Source organism: Pectinophora gossypiella, chromosome 23, assembly GCF_024362695.1.
Source record: "Pectinophora gossypiella chromosome 23, ilPecGoss1.1, whole genome shotgun sequence".
In the NCBI taxonomy this organism is placed as follows: domain Eukaryota; kingdom Metazoa; phylum Arthropoda; class Insecta; order Lepidoptera; family Gelechiidae; genus Pectinophora; species Pectinophora gossypiella.
The window spans coordinates 7,666,547-7,692,621 of NC_065426.1; the positions used below are offsets into that span (position 1 = coordinate 7,666,547).

General features: G+C 38.0%; 2 protein-coding genes across 7 annotated transcripts in view; both read left to right on the top strand.

The window, feature by feature from the left end:
* LOC126377574 (uncharacterized) overlaps positions 1–17,215 on the top strand; it is a 35,860-nt gene extending 18,645 nt beyond the window's left edge. Inside the window, exons 2-7 of the mRNA XM_050025378.1 lie at positions 5,187–5,680; positions 9,225–9,368; positions 9,837–9,932; positions 11,500–11,612; positions 12,975–13,087; positions 15,865–17,215. Coding sequence (XP_049881335.1) covers positions 5,555–5,680; positions 9,225–9,368; positions 9,837–9,932; positions 11,500–11,612; positions 12,975–13,087; positions 15,865–16,421 — 1,149 coding nt within the window. The 5' untranslated portion in view covers positions 5,187–5,554 and the 3' untranslated portion in view covers positions 16,422–17,215. The remainder of the gene's footprint in view (positions 1–5,186; positions 5,681–9,224; positions 9,369–9,836; positions 9,933–11,499; positions 11,613–12,974; positions 13,088–15,864) is intronic.
* A 1,780-nt stretch (positions 17,216–18,995) lies between these two features.
* The window catches only part of LOC126377504 (rho guanine nucleotide exchange factor 2), a 60,115-nt gene continuing 53,035 nt past the window's right edge, over positions 18,996–26,075 (top strand). For 3 of the 6 annotated variants that reach the window (XM_050025245.1, XM_050025247.1, XM_050025248.1), the window contains exon 1: positions 21,729–21,878. In XM_050025245.1, the coding sequence (XP_049881202.1) occupies positions 21,761–21,878 (118 nt within the window). In that variant the 5' untranslated portion in view covers positions 21,729–21,760. Of the gene's footprint in view, positions 19,378–19,743; positions 19,803–21,728; positions 21,879–24,730; positions 24,785–26,075 lie in introns of those variants that run through there. The other 3 variants (XM_050025246.1, XM_050025250.1, XM_050025249.1) reach the window with 3 other exon arrangements.

Genomic DNA, 26,075 nt, shown 5'->3' on the forward strand with positions numbered 1-26,075 from the left:
TTATTTCACTGGATTTTTTCGTGATATGTCCCCGGGATATGAATATATTATATAATGAATTTATTTTTGAGTCCGAAAGCCCGAGCGGTGATCAAACCCGCAACTTAGTGCAGTTTCATACAAATTTCCATTCCGGGCCCGCAACGCTCACGCGCCTCTGTCTACACTAGACTTAGTCTCTCAGGAAGCCATGAGACCTACGCGACCCCGTGAGAATCGTCAAACTGGTCTTTATAAAGCTCATTAATTGCATTCTTTGCTATTCATTGTCCTAGGAACTGAATAACAGATATAATGAACTAAAAATATAATAAATGTGTGGAAACTTCATGCTCACATGAACACACTCAGGTTTTGGCCTAAGGGATATTAACTTTTTTGATTAATACAATGAGCGACTTTCCAGGTTACGTTCCCCAAAAAAAATAAAGATGGCGCTGTACAGATTTTCCTTCGTTAAACATCTGTATCCCCGAAGGGGTAGGCAGAGCTGTATATATGTCGCAGGGATATGATAAAAACGGGGATTTGATTAATTCCCTAAGGGATTTCACCTGATTATCATAATTATGTAGGTAAATCTTACCAAATAAACCTTTAATATACCAAAGCAAAATTATTTTTGTCATTTCACTGAACCAATTTAGGGATTTGTTCAATTCACTAGATTTGTTTAGGGAAAAGATAAAATCGTGTTGTTATTTTAACATCCTCCGTGATTTGATCAAATCCCTTAGGGAATTGATCAAATCCCCGTTCTTATCATAACCCTGCGACATATATATACCCGCCCGTCACCAGCTATGCTTAAATTCCACGTAAAGGGGGGGGGGGGGGGCTATTGCCATTCTTCTTCTTCTATCGTGTGGGTTGTGAGGTTGGAGTACCAAGCTCACAAACCCTGGTGTCAGGGTTACTATTGAGCCGCCAAAGGCCCCTGACATGGCTCATGTAACGACTACTTACTTACATCAGTAAGTAGTAACCGGGACCAACGGCTTAACGTGCCTTCCGAAGCACGGACCATCTTACTTTTGGGCAATCTGGTGATCAGCCAGTAATGTCCTAACCAAACTAGGGACCACAAAGTAATTTTTGTGATATGTCCCCACCGGGAATCGAACCCGGGACCTCCAGATCGTGAACCCAATGCTCAACCACTGGACCACGGAGGTCGTTATTGCCATTAATCGGGCACGAATCCTGGATATCACGTGCTATTATCCACAGCTATTGTCTATGATCCAAACATGAATGAAGAACTGTTCAGGTTACGTTCCCCAAAATATATATATTTATATATATATAACTAAATATATATATATAAAGCTATATATAATAATAATAATATAGATGGCGCTGTTGAGATTTAACGTGGCAAACGACGCCCTGAGCCGAGGTTCGCGCCCAACTGGGCACCCTCAGGCCTGTTGTCTTAAACGTTGTACCGGGTGATAGGTAGTTAGTGCTATCTGTGGCAAATCTGCAATAAGTCACATAAAATAAAAACCATTTATCCTTTTTATACCCGTTCCTTTCCTTTTCGGAGGACACGACAAAGACAGGTGTAGGTATCTTAGTAGTTGATAGTAACTAGTAACCTTCCGGTTTTCTATACATCATCAAAGATTCATAGGTTTGTATAGTAACATTGGACCCTGGGAAACAGTAAATGGTGTTCAATAGTGGGAACCTACTATTGTTCTGCTATAAACGTGTTGTGTACAGTTTATCATGTTATTGTTTTTTAAAGATTCCTGATAGAATAGAAATTGCAGGGTTCTGTCGATAACAGAGTATAAATAATGTTTTTATTACCTAAGTAACAGACCCTTGAAGATTGTTTATATTACAGGCATTGCGTACCTATTCACGCGGTGAAGTGAGTATTGTACAGCCCTACGTTATATTCAGGGCCCTGGCCAGTGGAGACCGTTTTGGTGATCTTCGGATGGGTAGAAGACCTATACATTTTAGGATTTCACCAAGTTTTCTTTTTATTGACTCTTGGTAAAAGTGGCTACTGTTTTACATGACGTGTGGCTCTGCTCACCCCGACTAGGGTTACGGGCGTGAACTCTGAGGGGAAAAACCTACGTTGAAGCAATTTATCTAAAAAGCAATGTTGCTTTAATGTATGCATCGAGACAAACTTTTGCAGGTTTACCGATGTCTGTATTCCAATGTTTGTAACATTGTTTTTATAAGAAAATAAATAAATAAAAAATTTAAAATGTAATGTATGATATTTGATGACATTGCGCACTTACTTTTATAATAATTATGCAAATGTAAAATTGTTATATTGATGCGGCCTTTTAGATCCCCTGTACACTTTCCCTGCACTTGTAACTGTCGCTGGCAACACCAGTAAAAAAAATATAGAATATTTTTATGTAGCAATATTATACCGACTTGAATGGTGGACGCATCCCGCGAAACTGTAATAATGTGTTTATAATAACTAAGCTTAATAATAACCTTGACACCAGTGTTGATGAGGCTGGTAATCCACTTCATAACCCGCACGACAAGAAGAAGGAGATAATTTAAATAAATAGTGATAAGGAACAAAGTGGTGTTTACACTTGAAGTAAGAACTCTCGACCTCTGACCATCTACTATACTACACCAAGTCCACAGAAGAAGATCTGATAAGTAACTAACGACCTCGGTTCAGCTAACCACAGCTGGTATAAATGTTAGAAACTTCTCAGTTCACCGAACTGACGGCTCAACTGGGCCAATGCCATAACACTTACACTTAACAAGGTCAAACTAGATAGGTATATTGCATATTTTCCTTTTTAAATGGATACTTAAGAACATGTTAACTGCATGTAGGTACCTACTTAAGTAATACCACCATGGAAGCACACATAAACTTTTGTTTATGATCCTTAATGAGGTTCACGGAGCAATGCATGGCAGGAAGTGTGAAGCCAATGTGACTCGTGCAACAACGTTTGCACGTACCTTTTCAAGAAATGAAAATCTTCAGATTTCGATTTTTAAGAACACAGTGGCCCCGATTTCTGCGGACAGCTCCTAATTTTACTTTAAGTTATACCTGTCATTTTCTTATCCGCCGAAAAGGAAAGGGACGGATGATTGACAGCTCTCAATTTTAGGAACAATGAGTAAATAAAAGAATAACCCAGGCGAATCAAAAAGGTAGCTCGCTGGTATGCAAACCGTTTGATATGTAAACTTTATTATTATAATTATATGTGCTGTCAACTTAATTCTGTCGGGTTATTAGCCAATTCATATTTTTATCAGGGTTCTTTTAGATTTCTGCTTAAAATTGACGTGATTGTGTGTTCCATAAATTTTATGCTTGTCGATTACCCGTCGCTTTCCTTTTCGGCGGATAAGAAAATAACAGGTATAACTTAAAATAAAATTAGATGGTGTTTACAGGAATCAGCACCATTGCCTTTTAACCGGGAGAAAAAAAAACTGTGCCCTAACGCGCATTTAGTGTTCAACCCTGCTGCTGCAAACAGATATAAAACTACGATAGCTCTACTGCTTCTCGAATTCCATAGCCACTTTACTGGAAATATATATTTTATGTGATAGGCTGCAATTATATCATTACTATTAATAAATTAATTAATAAAGTAATATACTGCATACAAAAATATTTTTTGATAAATAGCTGATCATACTAAGGTTTTCAGCTTTTCTGGAGGAGGAGGAGGGATCTCCTTGCATGATAGTCGATATTTCATTTTTTGGTCTGCAGGTTATAATGCACGAGACGACCTGCGCGGAACTCTGTGTGTCGTAAAGTTTGCGCACGAGTGGAGTGCAAAGTTGAAGTGTGAACTATGTGCTCATACTTGTATAGCGCGCGTTTCGTGCTCACTTGGCCCTTCCAACCTCTTTCTTCTATTCCGCGGTTGTACCACAGAGTTTTTTTTTCTACAGATCAAAAGGCAATTTGCTCTTAAAAATGTAACTCTTAAGATTTATTGTGATTTCCTGAAAAGGTTCGTGCGAACGTATAACACAAAGCCATGGTGCTGATTCTTGTCATTCATTAGCCATATATCTTATACAACCCTCTCATAATTTGACATTGGCTATTGGGAGATATATCCAGGCTGTTTATGTAAATGTATGTATAAAATAATTCTAACCACATCGTAAGGTTATTATTATCTTCAATCAAACGTCATATAACTCAAGCGTTGTGGCGTTCAGTAGCAATAAGGAAGTTGAAGTAACTTGCGCTTTCCCAGGTTTACTCGGCTTTTCTATTGAGTATATTTTACTCTTTGTACGTCTGTAGTTGGATTGGTTGTAGAGACTGTTAAATAATAGTACTTAACAATAATTGCGTCATTATCTAAATAGTGGCCCCGATTCCTGCAGACACCTCCTAATTTAATTTTAAGTTATACCCATCATTTTCTTATCCGTCAAAAAAGAAAGGGACGGATGATTGTCAACAAGTTAATTTTAAAACGAATGAATAACCCGGCCGAATAAAATAGGCATCTCGCTGGTATGCAATCTGTTTGACGTGCTGTCTACTTAAATCTGTCGGGTTTTTGGCCGATGTAATATTTTTAGACGGTTGCTTTCGATTTCTGCTTAAAATTGACATGTGTTCCTTAAATTTTTTTTGTTGCCTGTCGATTATATGTAATAATAATAATAAAATGTATTTATTGTTCCAAACAACTTAAAAACTAATGGGTACAATTATATGATAATGCTAGAAGATTAACAATTTTAAAGCACTGCTGGCACTTACAATAAACAGGTACAGTCATGAGCAATATAATGTACCCACTTTAGGACTCTGTCGCACTAACATATTTGACATTTAATGAGACTTACAGTTCAATTTGTCAAAAAAGTTAATGTGACATGGTACCAAAGTGTATACAATACATATTAATGCTCGTGACCGTACAACCTGTGCTACTCTTACCCGTCCCTTTCTATTTCAGCGGAAAGAAAATTAGAATATAGGTAATTATCACGTTTAAACTGAACAACGCCATCTATATTGTGATTTTTTTTTATTTATTTATTTATAAAGTACAACCACATCACATATATTTAAACATTTTACACATTTTATTTTTTTAGTGTTTTTTTTAATGGTGAACGTAGACTGGAAAGTCCCTACTCACAATGTTACTCATACATCGTTCTGTTTGTTACAGGTTCATCGAAGAAAGCTACCGTCTCAATGACTTGAGATGATGTAGCGTTTTCAAGACTTCACCCGAATTGACAATCCCACAAGTAGATAATGTATTCAAAAACAAAATATAATTAAACAAATCTCAAAGTTAATTAACAGACATGACATAACAATGATATCCTACCTATTGTACCTACATAACACAAATATAATGAAAGACACGAATTCAAAGTTACGAACTCTGTGAATTTATGACTGTGACATAAAGTCATGGTAAAGTATTTCTGTCCTTGTTCAACATATAGGATATAAAGAACAGACGTCAATTTGATAGAGTATCCAGGGATGAGATTATAAACAGACAGGGAAATAGGTAGAATAGTAAAGATGTCGTCGAGTAATGAGATTAGTGATACGGAGACCCCTAGTAAGCTGAGGATGAAGCCTGCAGTCAGCAGGATATTTTGCTGTAGCGTCACCGCCGCCTCTGGATTTATTGCTGCTTATGCTTTGGTAAGTTCTTTGTTTGAGAAACTTTACTTCCTCTTATTGGGTCGTGTACTAGGTTCAATATTTTATTTTATTTTATTTTATTGTCTTAGGGAAGCTTATATTTACAATACAAGCGACTTAATAATAACTATAGGCCAATTACAAGCTGCCACAAATGATTGAAAATAAATTTAAACTAAGTAAGAAAGTAGCCTATTATTTAATTATATTCTCCGTAATTTATACCTCGTATACGCACTACCGTTTGTTTTGCAATGCATACGTAGCAGCTATGTTACTTCCTTTATTTCTCTCAATCTTTATTTTCTACACCAATTAATAAGACTTTTATATTATATGGTTCAGCAGTCGCCGTGGCCTAGTGGATAGAGCGTTGGGCTCACGATCTGGAGGTCCGGGTTCGATTCCCTATGAGGACATTGTCCAAATCACTTCCTTTGTGTGGAAGCTTCGGAGGGCACGTTAAGACGTTGGTCCCGGCTATTAGCCGTAAACCACCTGCACCGACCCGCTGGAGTTTGTTCCATATCCCCTCCCGCAATGGAGGCCTGTGCCCTTTACCATTATAAACATGTTACCAACAAACATAACAACAAAAAACAAACAAAACATATTATATGGTGTGTGTCATATTGGTGCTAATTCCTGTAAATACCATCTAATTTTATTTTAGGTTATATCTGTCATTTTCTTATCCGCCGAAAAGGAAAGGGACGGGTAATCGACAAGCATAAAATTTATGGAACACACGTCAATTTTAAGCACAAATCTAAAACAACCGTCTAAAAATTCGCCCGGGTTATTCATTTATTTACTCATTCTTCCTAAAATTAAGAGCTGTCAATCATCCGTCCCTTTCCTTTTCGGCGGATAAGAAAATGACAGGTATAACTTAAAGTAAAATTAAGAGATGTTTGCAGGAATCGGGGCCATTGTGTTGTTATAAACATATTATATGGTTTCCCATGGTCCATACCCCCTTTTATGTTATTCCCCAACATTCAGGCATTCATCAGTTAAAAAAAATCAGTCATTCAGGCAAAATGTATTTCTTTTGTGCATTATTATTGTTGAAATCTAGCTCGGCGCGGCAATACGAAATAACGAATTATTGCGGGAGGATAGTTACAATTCTATGTGTATTATTATTTATTCTATCGTTTAGGTAGTATGAGATGTCGGGACTAAGTAAACGGGTGTCCGCATATGGCAAGCACGGTTATCTGTCGATGACGAAACCTTCCTACTCGGTTAGTGAGAGTGAATAGCAACTGGTTCCCCGACCATAAGTTACGTCGTTGAGTACCCTAGTTTTTGCTTCGCCTCTTAAGATGTACTGTGGATAACTGACCGGTTGAATGCTTGTCGATCATACAATGTATGAATGTATAGAGCTACATATTACGGGTGTATGTTTGGTCGTGTAGGTATTAGGTTCAAGATAAATTATGAATTTCTGATTACTAAATAAAGACAAATCTATCTGTTTTCTTTGTATGTTTCTTGTGTCTGTTTCATTGTGTACAAATAAAAATAAATAAATAAATCTAAAAGTAACGAAAATCATTTTCTTTTTCTCTTTAACTTATTTATGAATTTTAATAATGAAAAACATAATAATAAGTCCGACATTTTGTCACGTTTTCCCATGACGTCACAGTGTGCTATTTCATACAAATTCCATAGTAATTTCGTGTTTTGAGGTTTAGTAAAAAGTAGCTGATTTTACTAGTTGCAAACTAGCCTATTATTTCACGCGCGAAAACGGTTGGTCACATGACATTTTGCCCAGTTTTTTTTTATCGTGTGGGTTGTGAGGTGGAATACCAACCTCACCAACCCTGGTGTCAGGGTTATTATTGAGCCGCCATAGGCCCCTGATATGACTCATGTAACGACTTCGTACTTACATCAGTAAGAAGTAACCGGGACCAACGGCTTAACGATCACAAAGTGATTTTTGTGATTTGTCCCCACCGGGAATCGAACCCGAGACCTCCGGGATCGTGAGCATATCGCTCAACCACTGAACCACAGGGCCGTCAAGTCACAGTTCAACAAACAAAGAAACTGTCAAACAGTATCACTTGAAAAGTTGAAACCTAACAGATAGTTTTTATTTTGTGAAATGTGACGTCACATGAAGCTGAATCATGGCCACCCGTGTTTCGGGTCTTGTAATACACAGATAAAAAACGCATTCTTATTTTCTAAAAATAAAATTATTTAAAAATGATCTTAATAAAAAAGAACTACTTATTGGATAATTATCGTTAAATGATAAACTACCATATCCGACATATTTCATATTTTATTGTTACAACTGTCAAGTAGCCAATTATACTACTTTTAGCTTCGCCGCTGTCGGGTTAAAAACCGGACCTGTCAAATCTACCAGGCGAGATCATGATGATGCTTATTGAGGAGTTTCTTGCGCGGCTTTATCTAGGCAGTCATAACTATAATTGGGCCATCTGTCCTTATTTTTAATAGAGAATCTTTCCAAAATCGCGAAGATTGTCCATTTAATAGCCCTCCCTAAGTAAGGGTAGATTATATATAGATACATAAACTCACGCCTATTTCCCACCGGGGTAAGCAGAGTCTATAGAATTCCATTTGCTTCGATCCTGACACACTTCTCTTGGTTCCTCCAATGGTCTTGCTTGTTTTAATGATAGATTATGGTTAAACATAATCATCATCATCATCATCATCAGCCCATTAACGTCCCCACTGCTGGGGCACGGGCCTTCCCTATGGATGGATGGATGGAGATCGGGCCTTAAACCATCACGCGGGCCCAGTGCGGATTGACGGTTATTAACGACCGCTAATGCAGCCGGGACCAACGGCTTAACGTGCCTTCCGAAGCACGGAGGAGGTCGAGATGAAAACTTTTATTTTTTATGTCACCCATCCTATGACCGGCCTTTGCGAAAGTTGCTTAACTTCAACAATCGCAGACCGAGCGCGTTTACCGCTGCGCCACCGAGCTCCTCAATATAAACTGAAATATAATTTTGATTTGCGAAAAGTGTCCTCCCCTACATATACTTACAGAAACTCAAAGTGGGCAGAGCCGCAGGTAATCCGAAGATAACTTGTAGCCTTTGTGATACGAAGAACCTACCTATGTACCGTATAGTTTTCATCCTATACTCTCAGACGACGCTCTGAGCCGAGGTTTGGGCACCCTCAGGCCTGTTGTCTTAAACGTTGTGCCTTCAGCGCTCCCCATTTGTCCGGCCAAGTAGTTACTGCCATCTGAGGAAAATCTAAAATAAGTCACGTCAAAAAAAATCACAAACTTACTTACGTGAAAGTTATTTTACACCGACACTACACATTGACGTTATCGTACACGCGCATCTGTGTGTGTGACGTCTTACGCTCATACAATTGAAGACTAAAGTAAGACCGAAGAGGGTGAGGTAAACCTAGCTCAGCCGCTAGTGGGGAGCGGAGAGTTGCCGTTCTCTACGTAGTATTATTCCTTATTCTATTGTACAAGATTTTTAATGTAAGCCGTGTTATCTTCCAGGTGGCGTATGCGATAGCGCTGATCTACGAGATAGTGTGGGTGGTGGAAGCTCAGAGCGGGCTGCCGGTGCCGTCGGCGTTGCTGATGATATGCTACTGCATCGTCATCGCGGCTACCGTCACTCTTGTTCATGGACTTATCTCCGTAAGTGACGTGCGATGTTTCATTGTTATTTCAAAGGCACCTTTGCATCAAGCAGTCGGGTAAATGACATGGCAACGTTTTGGAACGGTCAGACTAAAGAGCCGTTCCTGGGAATTTTCAAAAATTGAGAATGTTCACGTTACAAAAACTTTATAATAGTAAGAAAACTGGCCGATTTCCTTTTCAAATTCTTCTTTCTTGTACTCTCGTCCAAGTAGCTGAAAGATAGGTAATCCTTGGCACAAGGCTATTATTGGTTTTCATTTTTTTTGACGTGACTTATTGTAGATTTGCCGCAGGCCAATTGGGCTTGAACCTCGGCTCAGGACGTCGTCTGAGAGGAAAAAATATTTGAATGAATTGGGTCCCCTAGTGTGTCGATAGCGATAAGCGCTGATTGAGGGAAACAAGGCTATAGTCAGACGTTCTTATCGGTATGTAATTGATCTAAACATTTTTTTTTCTCAGAAAAACAACAGATACCTGCTAGCGTGGCTGATAGCAGTCATCCTAGTGCTGATACCGGAGTGCGTCCTGGTCTTCTACATGTCTATCTATTACTGGGTGAGCCTCTTATACTTTCATAACCCTATCGTTGCCACTAACCCGAGAGCAGCGTGGTGGAGTATAGGTACTCCATATCCTCTCCGGTTGATACGTGGCCAGCCTATGCCCAGAGGGACGTATGTAAGTCGTTATGTTATAGGAGTTACATGACTTAATCGGGATTAAAACGAAAAACGATGTTGATAGTTCACGGTTTGTGCATCAAATATAGGAACGCCTGATATAAATTAAAAGCAACTACAAGTTACAATGTTTTGCGTAAACAATTGGTACAGGCGTTTAATATAATATTGATAACTAAATATTTTTTGTGATGTTTAACAGTATTACTTCTGTGATGGAAGACGCATTAGGGGACTTTCCAACCCTCCCGCCCCTTCGAGGGAAAGAGATAGTTCATTGCGGTGAAGACAGTTGGAGGAAACAAGCATTAGACGGTCCATACAACTGATTATTTTTTTCTTATCTGAGAATATTGTGAATGGGTTATTTTTCATTTATTTTAGCCCAGCCTGTATCCGTTATCTGCACGAATCGGAGGTCGATGGGATATAATATGGGCGATGAGCTGCTCATCTCTCACCATACAGTTCATAGAATCTGATCATCTATTCCTAATCATCTTCATCAATCATCAATGGCCAATGACTAAAGGCCTTAGACGTGTCTGTCAGAAGATTTAATCTATGTCTCGTCCCAATATAAAGTTTAACACCTTGATACATTCGGTATCACTACATAGTATAAAACAAAGTCGCTTTTTCTGTCCCTATGCCCCTATGTACGCTTAAATCTTTAAAACTAGGCAACGGATTTTGATGCGGTTTTTTTTAATAGATATAGTGATTCAAGAGGAAGGTTCATGTGTATAATAACATCCATTAAATAGTGGAAAAATACTGTTATTTTTGAGGTTTTTAATGTGATGTCGTAAATAATTTCATTTTTTCCTCAGCATTGCACCCGAACGAAGCCGGGGCGGGTTGCTAGTGCTAAATAAAAGGCAAATCGAATGTTTGCCACAATATCGGAAATTAGGGCACACGCACGACCGACAAGTGATCGACCTTGTCGTGTCTGTGGCATATACTCTCGTGTAAACTCCACGCAAGAAATTACCATATATTGCAATACTTACTTAGTCATGTATATAGATGTAAGGCCGGTTTAAAACCATTTAAATCAATCCATTTAAAACAAAAAAAAACCGTTTAAAACCGAAATCAACCATTTATTTCGGTTTAAAACGGCTGCTGCTGATGACTATGTTTTTCTTAATTATATAAAGTCGTAACGCCGATAGTCCTTTTAAAATCCAAACTCCATTGTTTTACTATTGTGTCTGGAAACTTTATTGCACAAAACTTAAGTTTAACAACCAGACGTAACACAGTACAATTTGGGCGGCCTTATTGCTCTAGAGCATTTTTTTCCAGGCAACCACTATTTTTTATTAAATAGTGGTATTATGTCTAAGTGTGGGTACTTAGTTCACCTTGCAGTGGATGTACCTCTGACTACCCCGATTGGGATATAGTTGTGAGCTTATGTGCTATTTATTCAGGGTCTGCAAGGCGTGTACGGGGGCGCGGAGCTGGCGTGCTACGTGGCTCGACTACCCGCCATCGTGATCGGAGTAGTGCTGGTACAGTCTGCGTACGCGCTGAGGGAAGCCAGGTAATGTAGCTTTTATACATACCCCCTTCACAGTGGTCCTGAGGTACACACGGCCATAGAATAAACAATACTACTATGGAGCTCGGTGGCGCAGCGGTAAACGCGCTCGGTCTGCGATTGTTGAAGTTAAGCAACTTTCGCCAAGGCCAGTCATAGGATGGGTGACCGTTAATCCGTTGGTCCCGGCTGCATTATAAATAATAAACTGCCTATATACGTTCCACTGCTGGGCACAGGCCTCCCCTCAATCAACCGGAGGGGGTATGGAGCATACTCCACCACGCTGCTCCACTGCGGGTTGGTGGAGGTGTTTTTACGGCTAATAGCCGGGACCAACGGCTTAAAGTGCCCTCCGAAGCACGGAATCATCTTACTTTTTCGGACAATCAGGTGATTCAAGCCTGAAAAGTCCTTACCAAACAAAGGACAGTCTCACAAAGTGATTTCGACAATGTCCCCATCGGGAATCGAACCCGGACCTCCAGATCGTGAGCCTAACGCTCTAACCACTAGACCACGGAGGCTGTTCCCGGCTGCATTAGCAGTCGTTAATAACCATCAATCCGCACTGGGCCCGCGTGATGGTTTAAGGCCCGATCTCCCGATCCATCCATAGGGAAGGCCCGTGCCCCAGCAGTGGGGACGTTAATGGGCTGGTGATGACTATGGAACGGCAACTCTTCCGCTCCCTACCAGCGTCTCTAGGTATACCTCCCCCCCGGTATTACTTTAGTCTTCAATCGTATGAGCGTCACAGCGGGGTGTGACACGGCGCTAGTACCCGACTTGCACCAATGACTCATTTATCTATCTTAAGTGCAGTCTTCACTAACATAGGCTCGACCATAATACACGGTGGTACGGCTCACCTCACCACCTATCACGTTGGTATAACAGAAAGCTCAGTGAGGTGTGGATACTTATTTCGACCAAGTAATGTACAATAAGTCACGTCAAAAAAGAATGGTAAGTACTTACTTGCCCTGCCCCTAGTTCATCTTGCGATTGATGTACCTCTGACTACCCTCTGAGTTACGGAGCACGAAATTATCTGTCTTTTCAGAGGATTTGTCCATTAACACGTTCACTGTGTAACTTAAAATAAGATATCGACCCCTTACGTGCCATGTTATTTTTCGATAAACATATTGGATTTTATGTACATGAAAATAAAAAAACAATCTGCAAAACCTCCCGTCGAATTTGCCCATTTTCCCCAGTGCCCCACATATGGGACACCGTGGCTCACATATGGGACACAGTGGCCTACATATGGGCCATGCGTGTATGAGTTTCAAATGTATTGCGTCATATGTGGGTCATACAATGGACGTGTTAAAAGTGATATCGTTTTCTTCCCAGGAAAGCAGGGTACGGTCCAGGCGCGGCGGTGAGTGGCAGTGAGTTCGATGCCAGCCATTACGTGCCCGACGCCCCGAGTGCCTTCACTAACGACGCCTTCTTAGCGGACAATGGTAATTTCATCTCTTTGGAGCTTTTAAGCATTTTTCTTCTTTGCGAGTCGATGGCGATCGATACAAAATTATTGCTGACCAATAATTGACAACATTTCATTTTTACTAAGGTGCCTTAAATCGAAAACCATTTCGAGATATTTCTATGATTTACACAAAACACATTTTTTCAGATTTTTTAATTCAGTAATAATAGAAATATATTGAAAAATCCACGAGGTCAGAAGAGAAAAGCATAATAAGTTCAGACCTTTACATAAAAATTATAAAAAAAGTAAATGTCATATATATATTTTTTTTGTTTTGTTTTTCCCCGAAGGGTAAGGCAAAGGCAACTATGCCCATACAGCCATGTCTTACGTATTTTTTTTCTTGATGATTGATGAAATGATGAAAGGTGATATGATGAAACCTAAGCCCCCACCCTCGGAGTAGACTCCTACTCCGAATCCCAAACGAATTAACTTCAAAAGTCCGCATAAACTTTCGAGTTATGAAGCGGCTTCCTGGCACGAAGCGAAAATAGGCAGATACACTTTGTTTATTGAATACTCCAATATAATAACACTCGCGAATGTCTTCCGACTAACTTAATGCGATCATTAACCACAAAACACCACTTCGTATTAATTATTTAGATTACTCAATGAAGAAAGCAACTATCCCGTTCCCGTTTCCCACCAAAAAGCAATGTCATATATAACATGACACTTTGTTTGCGACTTGTTTTAAATACGCATGCAAAGGTACATTACATTATACTGCCTTCATTCTATCAATGGCAGAATCCAATTTTCAAAAAATATTTTTTGTAACTTCTAGTGGAAAAATCTTGAAAAGAAAAAATACGTGTCTTCTATTTAAACAAGTACTTTCGAAATAGCACAAAAAAACCACGGCTTAAAAATTTGAAATGTTGTCAATTGGCCACGCTTACGGCATTGTCAGTGGCTTCGTAAAGGTCTTTAATATTGCAGGTGTTAGGGCACTTAGGACAGCACAAAAGGTGAGCCATAGTTTGTGGTGTTTTAAGCATAACTACGCCAAGCGGCCGGTGGGAAGTAGCGTAGACACATTTGAGAACCAATTACAGAATTTTAAAGTGTGCGTGCATGAATGGTCTAACAGAAAGCTCGGTGAGGTGTGGGTTCTTCATTCATCTTGCGATGGATGTACCTCTGAGTACACCATTGGTATATAGTCGTGAGCTTATGTTATGAATTATATTGGTACTAATTCCTGTAAACACCATCTAATTTTATTTTAAGTTATATCTGTAATTTTCTTATCCGCCGAAAAGGAAAGGGACGGGTAATCGACAAGCATAAAATTTATGGAACACACGTCAATTTTAAGCACAAATCTAAAACAACCGTCTAAAAATTTTACATTGGCCAATAACCCGACAGAATTATGTTGACAGCACACGTCAAATGGTTTGCATACCAGCGAGATACCTTTTTAATTCGCCCGGGTTATTCATTCATTTACTCATTCTTCCTAAAATTAAGAGCTGTCAGTCATCCGCCCCTTTCCTTTTCGGCGGATAAGAAAATGACAGGTATAACTTACAGTAAAATTAAGAGGTGTCTGCAGGAATCGGGGCCACTATCTACCTCAGTACAGAAAATAAATATCTGTGGTGTCTACTGTACTGTCATGCCGATTTTATGCGGGAAATCGCGTACGAAGATTGAAGCTTTACAATAATAGTGCTCGTCGACCAAATTATTTTTAAATTACTTACTTATATAATCGTGTTTTTCGTCGTTATTTTTATCTTTTTTTCTCACGGAATAAGTGGGGACATATCACAAAAATTACTTTGTGGTCCCTAGTTTGGTTAGGACATTACAGGCTGATCACCTGATTGTCCGAAAGTAAGACGATCCGTGCTTCGGAAGGCACGTTAAGCCGTTGGTCCCGGTTACTACTTACTGTGTAAGTACGTAGTCGTTATAAATGAGTCATGTCAGGGGCCTTTGGCGGCTCAATAGTAACCCTGACACCAGGGTTGATGAGGTTAGTAATTCGCCTCAAAACCCACACGATAGAAGAAGAAGACGGAATAAGTAGGTTATTAGCTACTTATCGTTGTTCAGCTTATGTAGGTTAGCAGAGTTTCCGATGTTACCTAAGTGGCACCTAAAATAATAGCTCATGAGATGGCAATTGGTGCTGATGATTAGGTTTCTAATAACTTAGGAAGTGAAAGTTTGGGGAGACGTCTATGAGTGTATTACACTAAGTATATCGGTTTTCTGGCTTAAAGGCATCGTCTGGGATCTTAGTCCATCTGTTAACGTTCTAATGCTTGCTGCACATCACACAGAAACTACGCATTCTGTGTGCATGATGCATACTGCTTACATTTTTATTTATTTTACTAAGTACAGTCATGAGCAATATAATGTACCCACTTTACGACTCTGTCGCACTAACATATTCGACATTTAGTGAGACTTACAGTTCAATTTGTCAAAAAAGTTAATGTGACATGGTACCAAAGTGTATACATTAATGCTCGTGACCGTCATATTTACGTATTAAACCGGCGCTGGATGATGCTATAGCATGGTTCTATCACAGCACAAGCTGAGCCATTTCCTTTTGCCCGAAACAAAAACAAAGAAAAAAGACAAAAAAGTAAAGTTTTTTTTTTTAAAGAAAAAGTGAACTGTTACTGGCAATATTTATACATTTATTTTATTATTATTCTCAATCTTATGTTCTGTGCAATAAAGAAGTATTATTTAAAGAATCTTATCAATTTCCAGGCAAACCCGGCTCGATGCCAGACCTCCGTCGCCACCTCGCTTCACGGCAGTCCATCAACATGGGGTATCCACAGATGATGTTACCGCAACCACCGCCAGCTTACTGGCAACATTTAGCTGACAGACAATACGCTGCCAGCTTAAGAGGATACCCGAAAGCGTTCAGCGGACCACAAATGTACGGCACCTGGGTCGGACCTAGATCAGGACCTTACGATAACCCTTACAAACGGCGACATTCCATAGTCGGGGCTTTTGATGAATACCCCGCGAAAAACTACGATGTTTACGAAGACAGAATGGACTGTAAAAGCGAAATGGCGTATCCATATTACAGACAACAGTACTACGACCCAAGAATGTATCCTCCAGATTACGACCCAAGGTTTTACCCAGAATACAAACGTGAAGATGCATCTTATGGGGTCAACCTCTTAAGACATGACCCTTACCACTTCGGGTCGAGAGAACGAGTGTTCTACGGCCTAAGAAACAGTCATACCTCAGTCGGGAATGAGTCTGACGACTTGACGAAATACAAAGACGTTGCTTTGTGAAGTGATTTTTAAGGAAATAGTGTTTGAAAATGGAATGTTGGTGCTGTTACTAGAGATTTAGGCTCAGTTAAGTGATATAATGTAGGTACGTAAAGTACATATTGGTATGGCAGTAGGTATATGCCTACACGCAAATCAGGAACATAGAGTTCTAGATTGATACCTTTCTCTATAGATCGTTTTACTTTCTCAGGTTATTAAGACATTAAATCACTCATAAGGTTTAATTCATAAATTCCAAATACCTACCTAATCTGTTTCTTGACATCAGGATAAAGACAAAATTGAAAATCTAGATAGAGAGTAGGAAAATTTACTTATCTACTAGAATAGACACTTCTTTGAGTGTACACTTCTTAGGCAATAAGCGTTTATGAAAGGAATCGATGTACCTATTGCATGAGCCTGAAAGTTTTGAATAGCAATAATTTAATCTATTGTATATTATTTCAAGAATAATAAGTAAAATGTTAAACATTGCGATTGCGACAACGTAGCGATCTCGAATATTTATCTGGCATTATTTTTTTAAAATTAAATTAGTATCTTTAGCCATAATAAGTATAATGCATTATAATGTTTATAACTTACTATTATGAGAAATAAGCTAATAATATTCCGTAAATAATATACGTTCTACGTAGTGTTATGGAACACGAAAAATAAAATAATTAGTTATAGTTACCTACCTAATTAACCAAAGGTGTAAATATGTTTTGGAAAAAATACTTTAATGAATTGAGTCACTAGGTACTTGTAAAGGAATTTAAATTCAGTAAACTATTTTCGTATGACTATTGTGTTTTATTGCTATGTAACCTTGTGTTCAAATAGGGTGGGAGTTAACCTACTTTTCTTCTTCTAACGTGTGGGTTGTGAGGTGGATTACCAATCCCATCGACCCTGGTGTCAGGGTTATTATTGCCATAGGCCCCTGACATGACTCATGTAACGACTACGTACTTACATCAGTAAGTCTTAACCGGAACCAATGGCTTAACGTGCCTTCCGAAGCACGGATCATCTTACTTTTTGGACAATCAGGTGATCAGTCCGTAGGTTCTAACCAAACTTGGGATCATGAAGTGATTTTTGTGATTTGTCTCCACCGGGATCTCCGGATCGAGAGCACAACCCTCGACCACTTGGTCTACTTTATTTAAGGGATATGTATTCCTATATCGACTTCCTGAAAGTTATTCAGTAAGTAAGATACACTCTAAAAAATACATTTATCCCAAAACGGCTGCTGCTAAAATAAACATAGTTATAAATACTCGAGGGCTCGCTTTACTCCAGAGCTTCGTGATAAACCAAGTGGTGACCTTCTATTCTTCGTCAGAAGAAAACAATATCAATAAAACAGTAAATGACGTAAGTAATAATAATCACTTCAATTCGTATTTTAGCGATCCCTCCGAAAAAAAAATTGAATGAAAGCGTTTTATTGTGTCGTTGTGCACTTATTTAATTTTACTTCGCAATCAAGTATGTTGAACTTTGATATTATTGTTTTACTGTAAATAGTTTTATCAACTAATAAATAATCCAGCCCGATTTAGTGTCACCTATCATAATTACCTAGGGTTGATGAGGTTGGTAATTCACCTCACAACCCACACGATAGAAGAAGAAGATCACCTATATTAGGATCTCAATGTCAAATATGTCAATAAATATCAAGCCTAGCCAGGTGAATATTAAAATACCTATCTCCCTCTTCTAATACTGTTCTCCCCGGTTGTGATGTAAGGTTCAAATAATAATGACCTTCTATTCTTCGTCAGAAGAAAACAATATCAATAAAACAGTAAATGACGTAAGTAATAATAATCACTTCAATTCGTATTTTAGCGATCCCTCCGAAAAAAAAATTGAATGAAAGCGTTTTATTGTGTCGTTGTGCACTTATTTAATTTTACTTCGCAATCAAGTATGTTGAACTTTGATATTATTGTTTTACTGTAAATAGTTTTATCAACTAATAAATAATCCAGCCCGATTTAGTGTCCGAATAGTAAATAATCACTATTTAGATAATCATTGCTTGAAAAATGTAAATTACTTTCTAGGAACATCAAAACGCATTACGTTTAGTGTTGCTATAACAATAAACCGAGATACCTTTACTTACAAAACTCAATGTTAAAAAAAAAGGCAGAATTAAAAAAAATCCCTTGGATTTCGTGGCAATAAGCAGTATTATTATAACACCAGAGATGTATTTTTGTTTTCTGTTGTTATGTTCAGTTCGGTTAGTGGAAAGAGGGACTTTCCAGGCTATCTATAAAAAAAGATAATAGCGTTGTATCTTTACAACGCCTTTGCCTTCGTTTTACCTTCCAATTTCATAGATAACAGACATACCTATGCATTTTTTATCTTTGTTTTTGAGTATAAATGGTGATTCTTGTTGGTAGCTCTTAAATTAGTGATGATGAGTCTGGAAAGTCCCTTTTTAGTTCACTATCTATTTTGTTGTTTTGGTCATTGTCTTGAAAAGGTACCCTGAAGTTTGAGATATTTTTGTGCAACGGCAACACTACACGGCGTTGGCTGTCATCGAGAAAAAAAAATAGAACGAAGTCGTCGACATTTCTAAGTTTCAAAGTTTTCAATAATCCTATTAAAAGTTACTTTGTAGTGTAGGAATAATGTAATAAAGTAAATATTTACGAAATCGGACATAACTTCTATCGTTGAAGTTGAAAAAAGTGAGTTTTGTGGTGTGATGAGACATAACTGTTTATTGTTTCGTGTAGGTGGCTACCATGGTTTGTGTCAATGTGAAAGTGTTTTAGCATAAAATTTAGACCCCATTGTTCAAATCTTTCCGGGTGTCTGTTGGGAAAAAGCCGCACGAGTGTTGCTTGCGCAAGATACGGTGGCATAGGAGACTTTTTCTGTGATGTGCCAACTTTGAAACATGTTAAGTTGATCCACTCAGATAAACCCCGTAAGTTGTAAATTATGTTTTCTTTCTGTTGTTATTACGTAAAAAGTCGGATTCGGTGTCCTTGTCCAATGAGGACACTTATACCGGTGCTGTAAAGTGAGAATCTTCCTTCTGGTGACTTTCTTTTGTTCAAAAGTATATATAAAATGTATAACCTAGATGATGTGTACCCCTATGCATTGAATGTTATTTATAAGTGTAACTTGGAAGTCTTTATAAGTGTCTAAAACACTATATCTACCGATAACAAGATTAACGTAATGAATATGTATTAGATTTTCATACAATAAACCATTAAATAAATATAAGCTACTCTTACACAATTCTGAGATTATGTTAATATAGTGTGTTTTTTAATATTTTCAGTATACCAATAGCAAGAATGAATGTGCCATCACAAGAGAATGTCGCCCTTCTGTCTTCAGGTTAGTATTTTTTCTTTCAATTTTTCAATCAACTTTCCTATGTTCATTTTAGTATTATTGCTTTTTTCGAATATTTATTGAAATTTTCCTTATCTTATTTATGATTTCATAAAGTACATTTTAATCTTAAAAATATGTTATGATAAACAAACAAATATATACTATATTTTTTAACTATATTTTCGCATCCCAAGTGAAATGACAATCAAAAACCAAACATTATTTAGTTTTTTCAAATAAAATTGGGAATATATTCTTGTCAGGCCCTTTGTACTTTTCTTGAGATTTTCAGTTGAGAACCAAATAATCTGGCAGAGCTAGTCTTAGTCCTGAACAATTAGGATAAAATTAAGTTGGTGGTTGCCTGAATGGGCACCAATTTGTCACAGTACATAATCACCTATCTTAGGATTTCAATATTAAATATGTCAATAGATATCAAACCTAGCCTGGAGAATATTAAAATACCTATCTCCCTCTTCTAATACTGTTCTCCCCGGCTGTGATGTAAGGTTCAAATAACAGATTACCAATCATCTCTATATATTGTAGCATCTGTAGTTTGCTTCCGTGACCTATAAATGAAAAAAAAAAAAAACAAAATCAAATGAAAACCGTTTTTGATTGGCAATTGAATGATTCTATTCTATACAGATAAAGCATAATTGAAAAAAAGTACCATCTGCTGCACAATAAAATTATGCCTACAAGAGTTATATTATAGAAATTCTAAGGATTCTTATTGTGGATTTCAGTTACTATCAAACATGTAATGTTTATAATAACCATCTATACTGGCTCCCTAGTAGTAGATGAGTCAGTAATGTAGTAATGTCTTTGTAAGTATGTTTGTATGTTTTGTAAGCTTTTTGCAATCGATAGTATCAATATATATATAATCAATTATATCTAACAATTATTAGATTATAATCGATATAATTGTGGAATTTGTAGCATCAATAGTAGTCTAGGAACTGATATTAGCTAGGCAAATGACTAAATTGAATAACAATATTTTTTGTTTATTATGTTTACTTATCAGCAGCCATAAGCAATGCTATCTTAAAAATGTACAACAACTTGATTATCAGCCTGAACTTTGTCACATTATTTTTCTCTTTTTTTTCTGAGGATTTTATTGCAGCTTCTTTTCCCCGGCTATAAAGATTTTGAGCAGCTGCAGTTTTTTTAGGCTGATGAGACATTTGTTGTGTAAAAAGTGACTATTGAAAGTGTTCAAACTAACTAAACTAAAATGTTACCTACTGAATTTTCTTCTATCGTGTGGGTTGTGAGATGGATGACCACCCTCATCAACCATGGTGTCAGGATTATTATTGAGCCGTCCCCGCTCTGCAGGCCCCTGACGTGACTCAAGTAACGACTACATAATTACATCAGTAAGTAGTAACTGGAACCTACTGAATAAAGATATTTTTGAATTTGCATATCAATATTTAGATTATTTAGGGGTAAATAATCGATAATCAATTATTCGGCAACACTACATCGGGGTTGATGATGTTGGTCATTGATCACAAAACCCACATGAGAGAAAACCATCTATCTCCACTTTGAATGCCAAGTTGTTTTTAGGTTCTGCCTACCCTAGCTTTGTATGTGAGTGTAAAAAATAATATGACACGGTTCACAGCAAGATCCAGCCACAAAACAGTGTTACAAGTTAACTAATTACTTGTCGCATTGCCTAACAATTCCTAGTGTTATACTTCCCACAGCTAATTACTTCATATTGTGTTATATTTTCACGCGATTCTCGTCTTTGTATTACTGTCTATAAAGCCTATGTAACCGTGAAATTTTTCGCGTTATCGACGCCTAATGATGTACAGTCGGTGAGAAAAGTAATGTGACGAAGTACAGACTGTGAATCAAGTTGTTTTGCATTTTTCGGATTGCATTGTTTATGGCTGCAGATAAGTAAATGTATAAAATAAATGCCTTTTGTCACACACTCATATAGCATACTAATCTGGCAGCTATGCTATAGTATGCTAATACTATGCCTGTCTTTGACGAGAGTGGAAGAAGGGAAAGTGGCGTGTCAGGATCGTAGTAAGTGCTCGCGACACCAAACACTTCAGGACCCGCCGTGGTCGACGACATCCCTCAACCAGCGCTTATCGCTATCGACCCACTAGGGTCGATTAATTCTTTCAATTATTTTCCCTCTCAGACGACGCCCTGACCCGAGGTTCGCGCCCAACTGGGCACCCTCAGGCCTGTTGTCTTAAACGTTGTACCGGCCAAATGGGGAGAGCCTTCAGCGCTCCCCATTTGGCCAAGTAGTTAATGCCATCTGCGGCAAATCTACAATAAGTCACGTCAAAAAAAAAGTAGAAGAAGCGAAAGTGGCGTGTCAGGATCGTAGTAAGTGGAATTCCGTGCTCTCTGCCTACTCCAACGGGAAACAAGAGTGTCTTATGTATGTATGTATATAGCATCACGCATATTAGTGGCTGGTAGTTCTTATCCTCATTAAAAACGAAATATTATATCGTAAACTATAATATTATGGTGTTTACCACATACCAGCCAAGGCCGAATAACTAGTACGTAATCTCAAGTCAATGTATCGATGAGATCATTGGCTTTTGTTAACAAAAAAATATTTTTAAACATACTTGTTTACGTTTACTAAGTTATAATCCCAAACTAACATCGTCCGTTGAAATATTTTCGTGTCTAGCAGTGATGGATGCATTTATAGACCAACAACTCGCCTGGGTTTTTATATGTTTCCGAAAGATTAGTAAATGACGTAACGGTTCAATATTTTTGCATATTACACTTCTCATCAAAAAAATCGAAACACCTTGCAAGTTTACGTTTTGTCAGGATTATCAGAAAAATGTGTACATTTAGGAATAAATGTTAAATGTCGTTTAATAGTGAGTAATATGAGCTTATCAAATCTTAATGTTAATGTTCTAAATTTAAATGAATTTTTCATAGGTTTCGTATTTTGTTAAATGAGTCATTTTTATTCCGTATGGAGTATAAAGGAAATGGATAAAACAAGACACGTAAATGAAAAAAAAAGCTAAAAAACGTTTATTTAATAACTTGTATTCCCTCCCCGAGCTCTAATTACTGCTTCCATACGGTTCTTGATCGATCGGATGAGAGTCACGATCACATGCTGTGGTATATTGTCCCATTCCTCTTGGATTGCATCTTGCAGCTGGCTAAGTGTTTCTGGGGCAGGATCTCTTGCTCGAATTCGTCTCTTTAATTCATCCCACAGATGTTCAATGGGATTCATGTCCGGGCTTCTTGCTGGCCATTCCATAATAGAGATATCGACTTCGTTAAGATAATCTCGTACGACGCCCGCGGTGTGAGCCCTAGCATTGTCGTGCATGAATATGAAGCCGTTGCCAATAAAATGTGCATAGGGCATCACATGAGGCTCGAGACACTCTTCGACGTACCGATGACAGTTTAGTGCAGGCAGACGTGGCCCAGACACGAAAGCAAGCTCTGTCTTACCGTCGGCGCTGATTCCTCCCCAAACCGTCCACGAACCGCCACCATAGCTGACCTTTTCTTCAATGCAGCATTGTGCATAGCGTTCTCCGTCTCTTCTGTAGACCTTGTTCCTTCCGTCGTTACCATACAGCATAATTTTACACTCATCAGAAAAGAGAACTTTGCTCCACTGTAGATATGACCAATTTAGGTGCTCACGTGCAAAGTTAAGGCGCGCTCTTCGATGGTCTGCAGTTAATTTCGGCCCATTTGCTGGCTTATGCGGTACCAGTCCACGATCCTTCAACCTTCTTCTAATTGTAGAGTCACTTACAGCCACCCTTCGTACAACACGAAGCCGCTGCTGCAGTTGAAAAGCGTTAAGGCGTCGATTTCTTAAAGAAGTTGTTACAATAAATCGCTCATCTCGCTCAGAAGTGACCCGATTCCTGCCAGATCCTGAACGGCGCGTGAACAAACCAGTCTCCCGATAACGTTTATAGACTCTATGAACAGATGACAGGCTTAGATGCAGTCTTGCAGCCACAACACGCTGACTAAGGCCAGAATCCAGCAATGCCACAACTTGGGCGGCTTCTGTGGGCGAAGTATCCATAAGTTTTAGAAAAAAAACCTTTTTTCAGACGTCCCAAAGTCACAGTATTGAAATAAAAAACAAAAAGTTTAAGGATAGGCGCCAATTTTTAGTTTTTAAACGCTAAATGTACTCCAACCCTAAACACACATTTGTCTCAAAACAGTGATTCATTTCGTTTATAAGATAAACAAATGAAATTCTAATTTTGAATTTAGAATTTTCGCTTATTACTGTAATGGCCAAACTGCCAGCTATACATTTATGTATTTTTTTTCATCGTATGAATTCTTTTTTGTGTTAAATTCGGACAGAAACAATGAAAACGGAAGTGTTTCGATTTTTTTGATGAGAAGTGTATTTGAATTCATCCCCATAACAAATGTTTATCAATCTGTTGCAACTTCAAGTCATGAAAATTCAAATTCAGAATTCGTTACTTCCGAACTTCATGTGATTCGTGTAACAGCGTACACGAGCGTGTCGAGCGAGTGATTCTGAGAACTGAGTGAGACTAGGTACTGGAGGGTTTCTGGATCGATTTCGCGCATGCGCCATGCTCGCGGCCCGTCCAAAGGCACGGCTCGAACGAACCCTGTCAAAATAAAACTTGCGATTTTGCGAAATTCGCACGCGATTCCCGCATTTAACTCCTTTATTTCAGTTTAATTACAATCGATAGTCTTTAGAACTATTTTCGTGTGACAAATTTCTTTTGATTTTAAATTATATCTATTGATCGTTCGTTTTGGGTTCGAAAGGAAAAAAGAAACAGTTTATTTTTTTATTGAAATATGTTTTCGATGTAAATTAAAAATGTGCGAGTGTTTGGTGGCCAGTATTTTAATTTGATTAGTGGACCCGTGCAAGATGTAGCCATTGCACCGCTGGATAGGTATGTATGGGAGACTTGTAGCATTCCTTTACTTGTTGCGCTCCTTTTACTGTTCCATTACGTAATGCGACATTTTAAAGCGGTTTTTAATCACTTGAACATTTCTATGAATAGACCTAATACTACGTTTTTGAGTAAGTTTAGATTTATAGTAATAATTCACGTGCACGTACTTGATTTTCAATATCAAAATGCACCGACATTATATGGCGCCCAACATGGGGCCTTCATTATCATAACATTTTACAGAAACTATATTGATTTTGACTTTTATAATATTAGTATTAAGGTTATTTGACCAGTCGACAATATTTTTTGATAAACGACTCTTCAATTCATATTTTTCTGAATCTGTATGAGTGCACTTTGCACTAACAAGCTCCAAGTAAAAAAGAAATGAAAAGTATCAGCCATTCTGTGTTTAGTATAGTACTAAGAGTAATGAATACATTAATCAATACTAGACTGTTCGTTTTAGTGTAACTATTTTTTTCTTAAACAGCTAGTGATGTTTCTTCAATACCACTACAATACGGAAATTATTGTATTGTAATCGTAAATAACGATCGATATAAATACAATACAGTGATCGTTATAGACAGGGTGACCCCTATTCGAGTGTTTAATAATCGGAGAAAGAGTAGCATATCATGTAATATATGAAGGTATAACTAAAAAGAACGTCTAGAACCCTGTGCCGAGGTTTTTCTTGCAGCTTCTTTTCCCCGGCTATACAGGCTGTGCGAAGCTGCAGTAGTTCCTTATGTAAAAAAAAAATCTCGATTCAAAGCTAACTATGTTACCTACTGAATAAAGTTATTTTTGAATTTGAATTTTACAGCCGTAATATAATGCATACACTTTAAAAAAAAGATAAGATATGTATTTATTTGGTCTCACTTGTTAGTTACAATCACTTAACCCTTTCACGGACAGAGACCATGGGCCATTGATGGTTCATAATAGGTAGTATGGAATCGGAACGTCCGCAGACGTGTCCTTGAAAGTGTTTAAAACATGTTCGTCACAAATTTAAAAAGACATACCATAGTAGTTAGGACTGCACACGGAATAGAAGAAAGAGGTTGGAGGAGCCTTGTGAGCGGGAAACGTGCGCCATACAAGTATGAGCAAATAGTTCATACTTCAACTTTGCACTCAACTCGTCCGCAAACATTACTACACACGGAGCTCCGCGATAGTATATTAAAAGGTCGTTTTATGCATTATAACATGCAGGGCAAAAAAAAAAAACAAAAAACGACTAAATAAACGACCATATAGTCAGAAC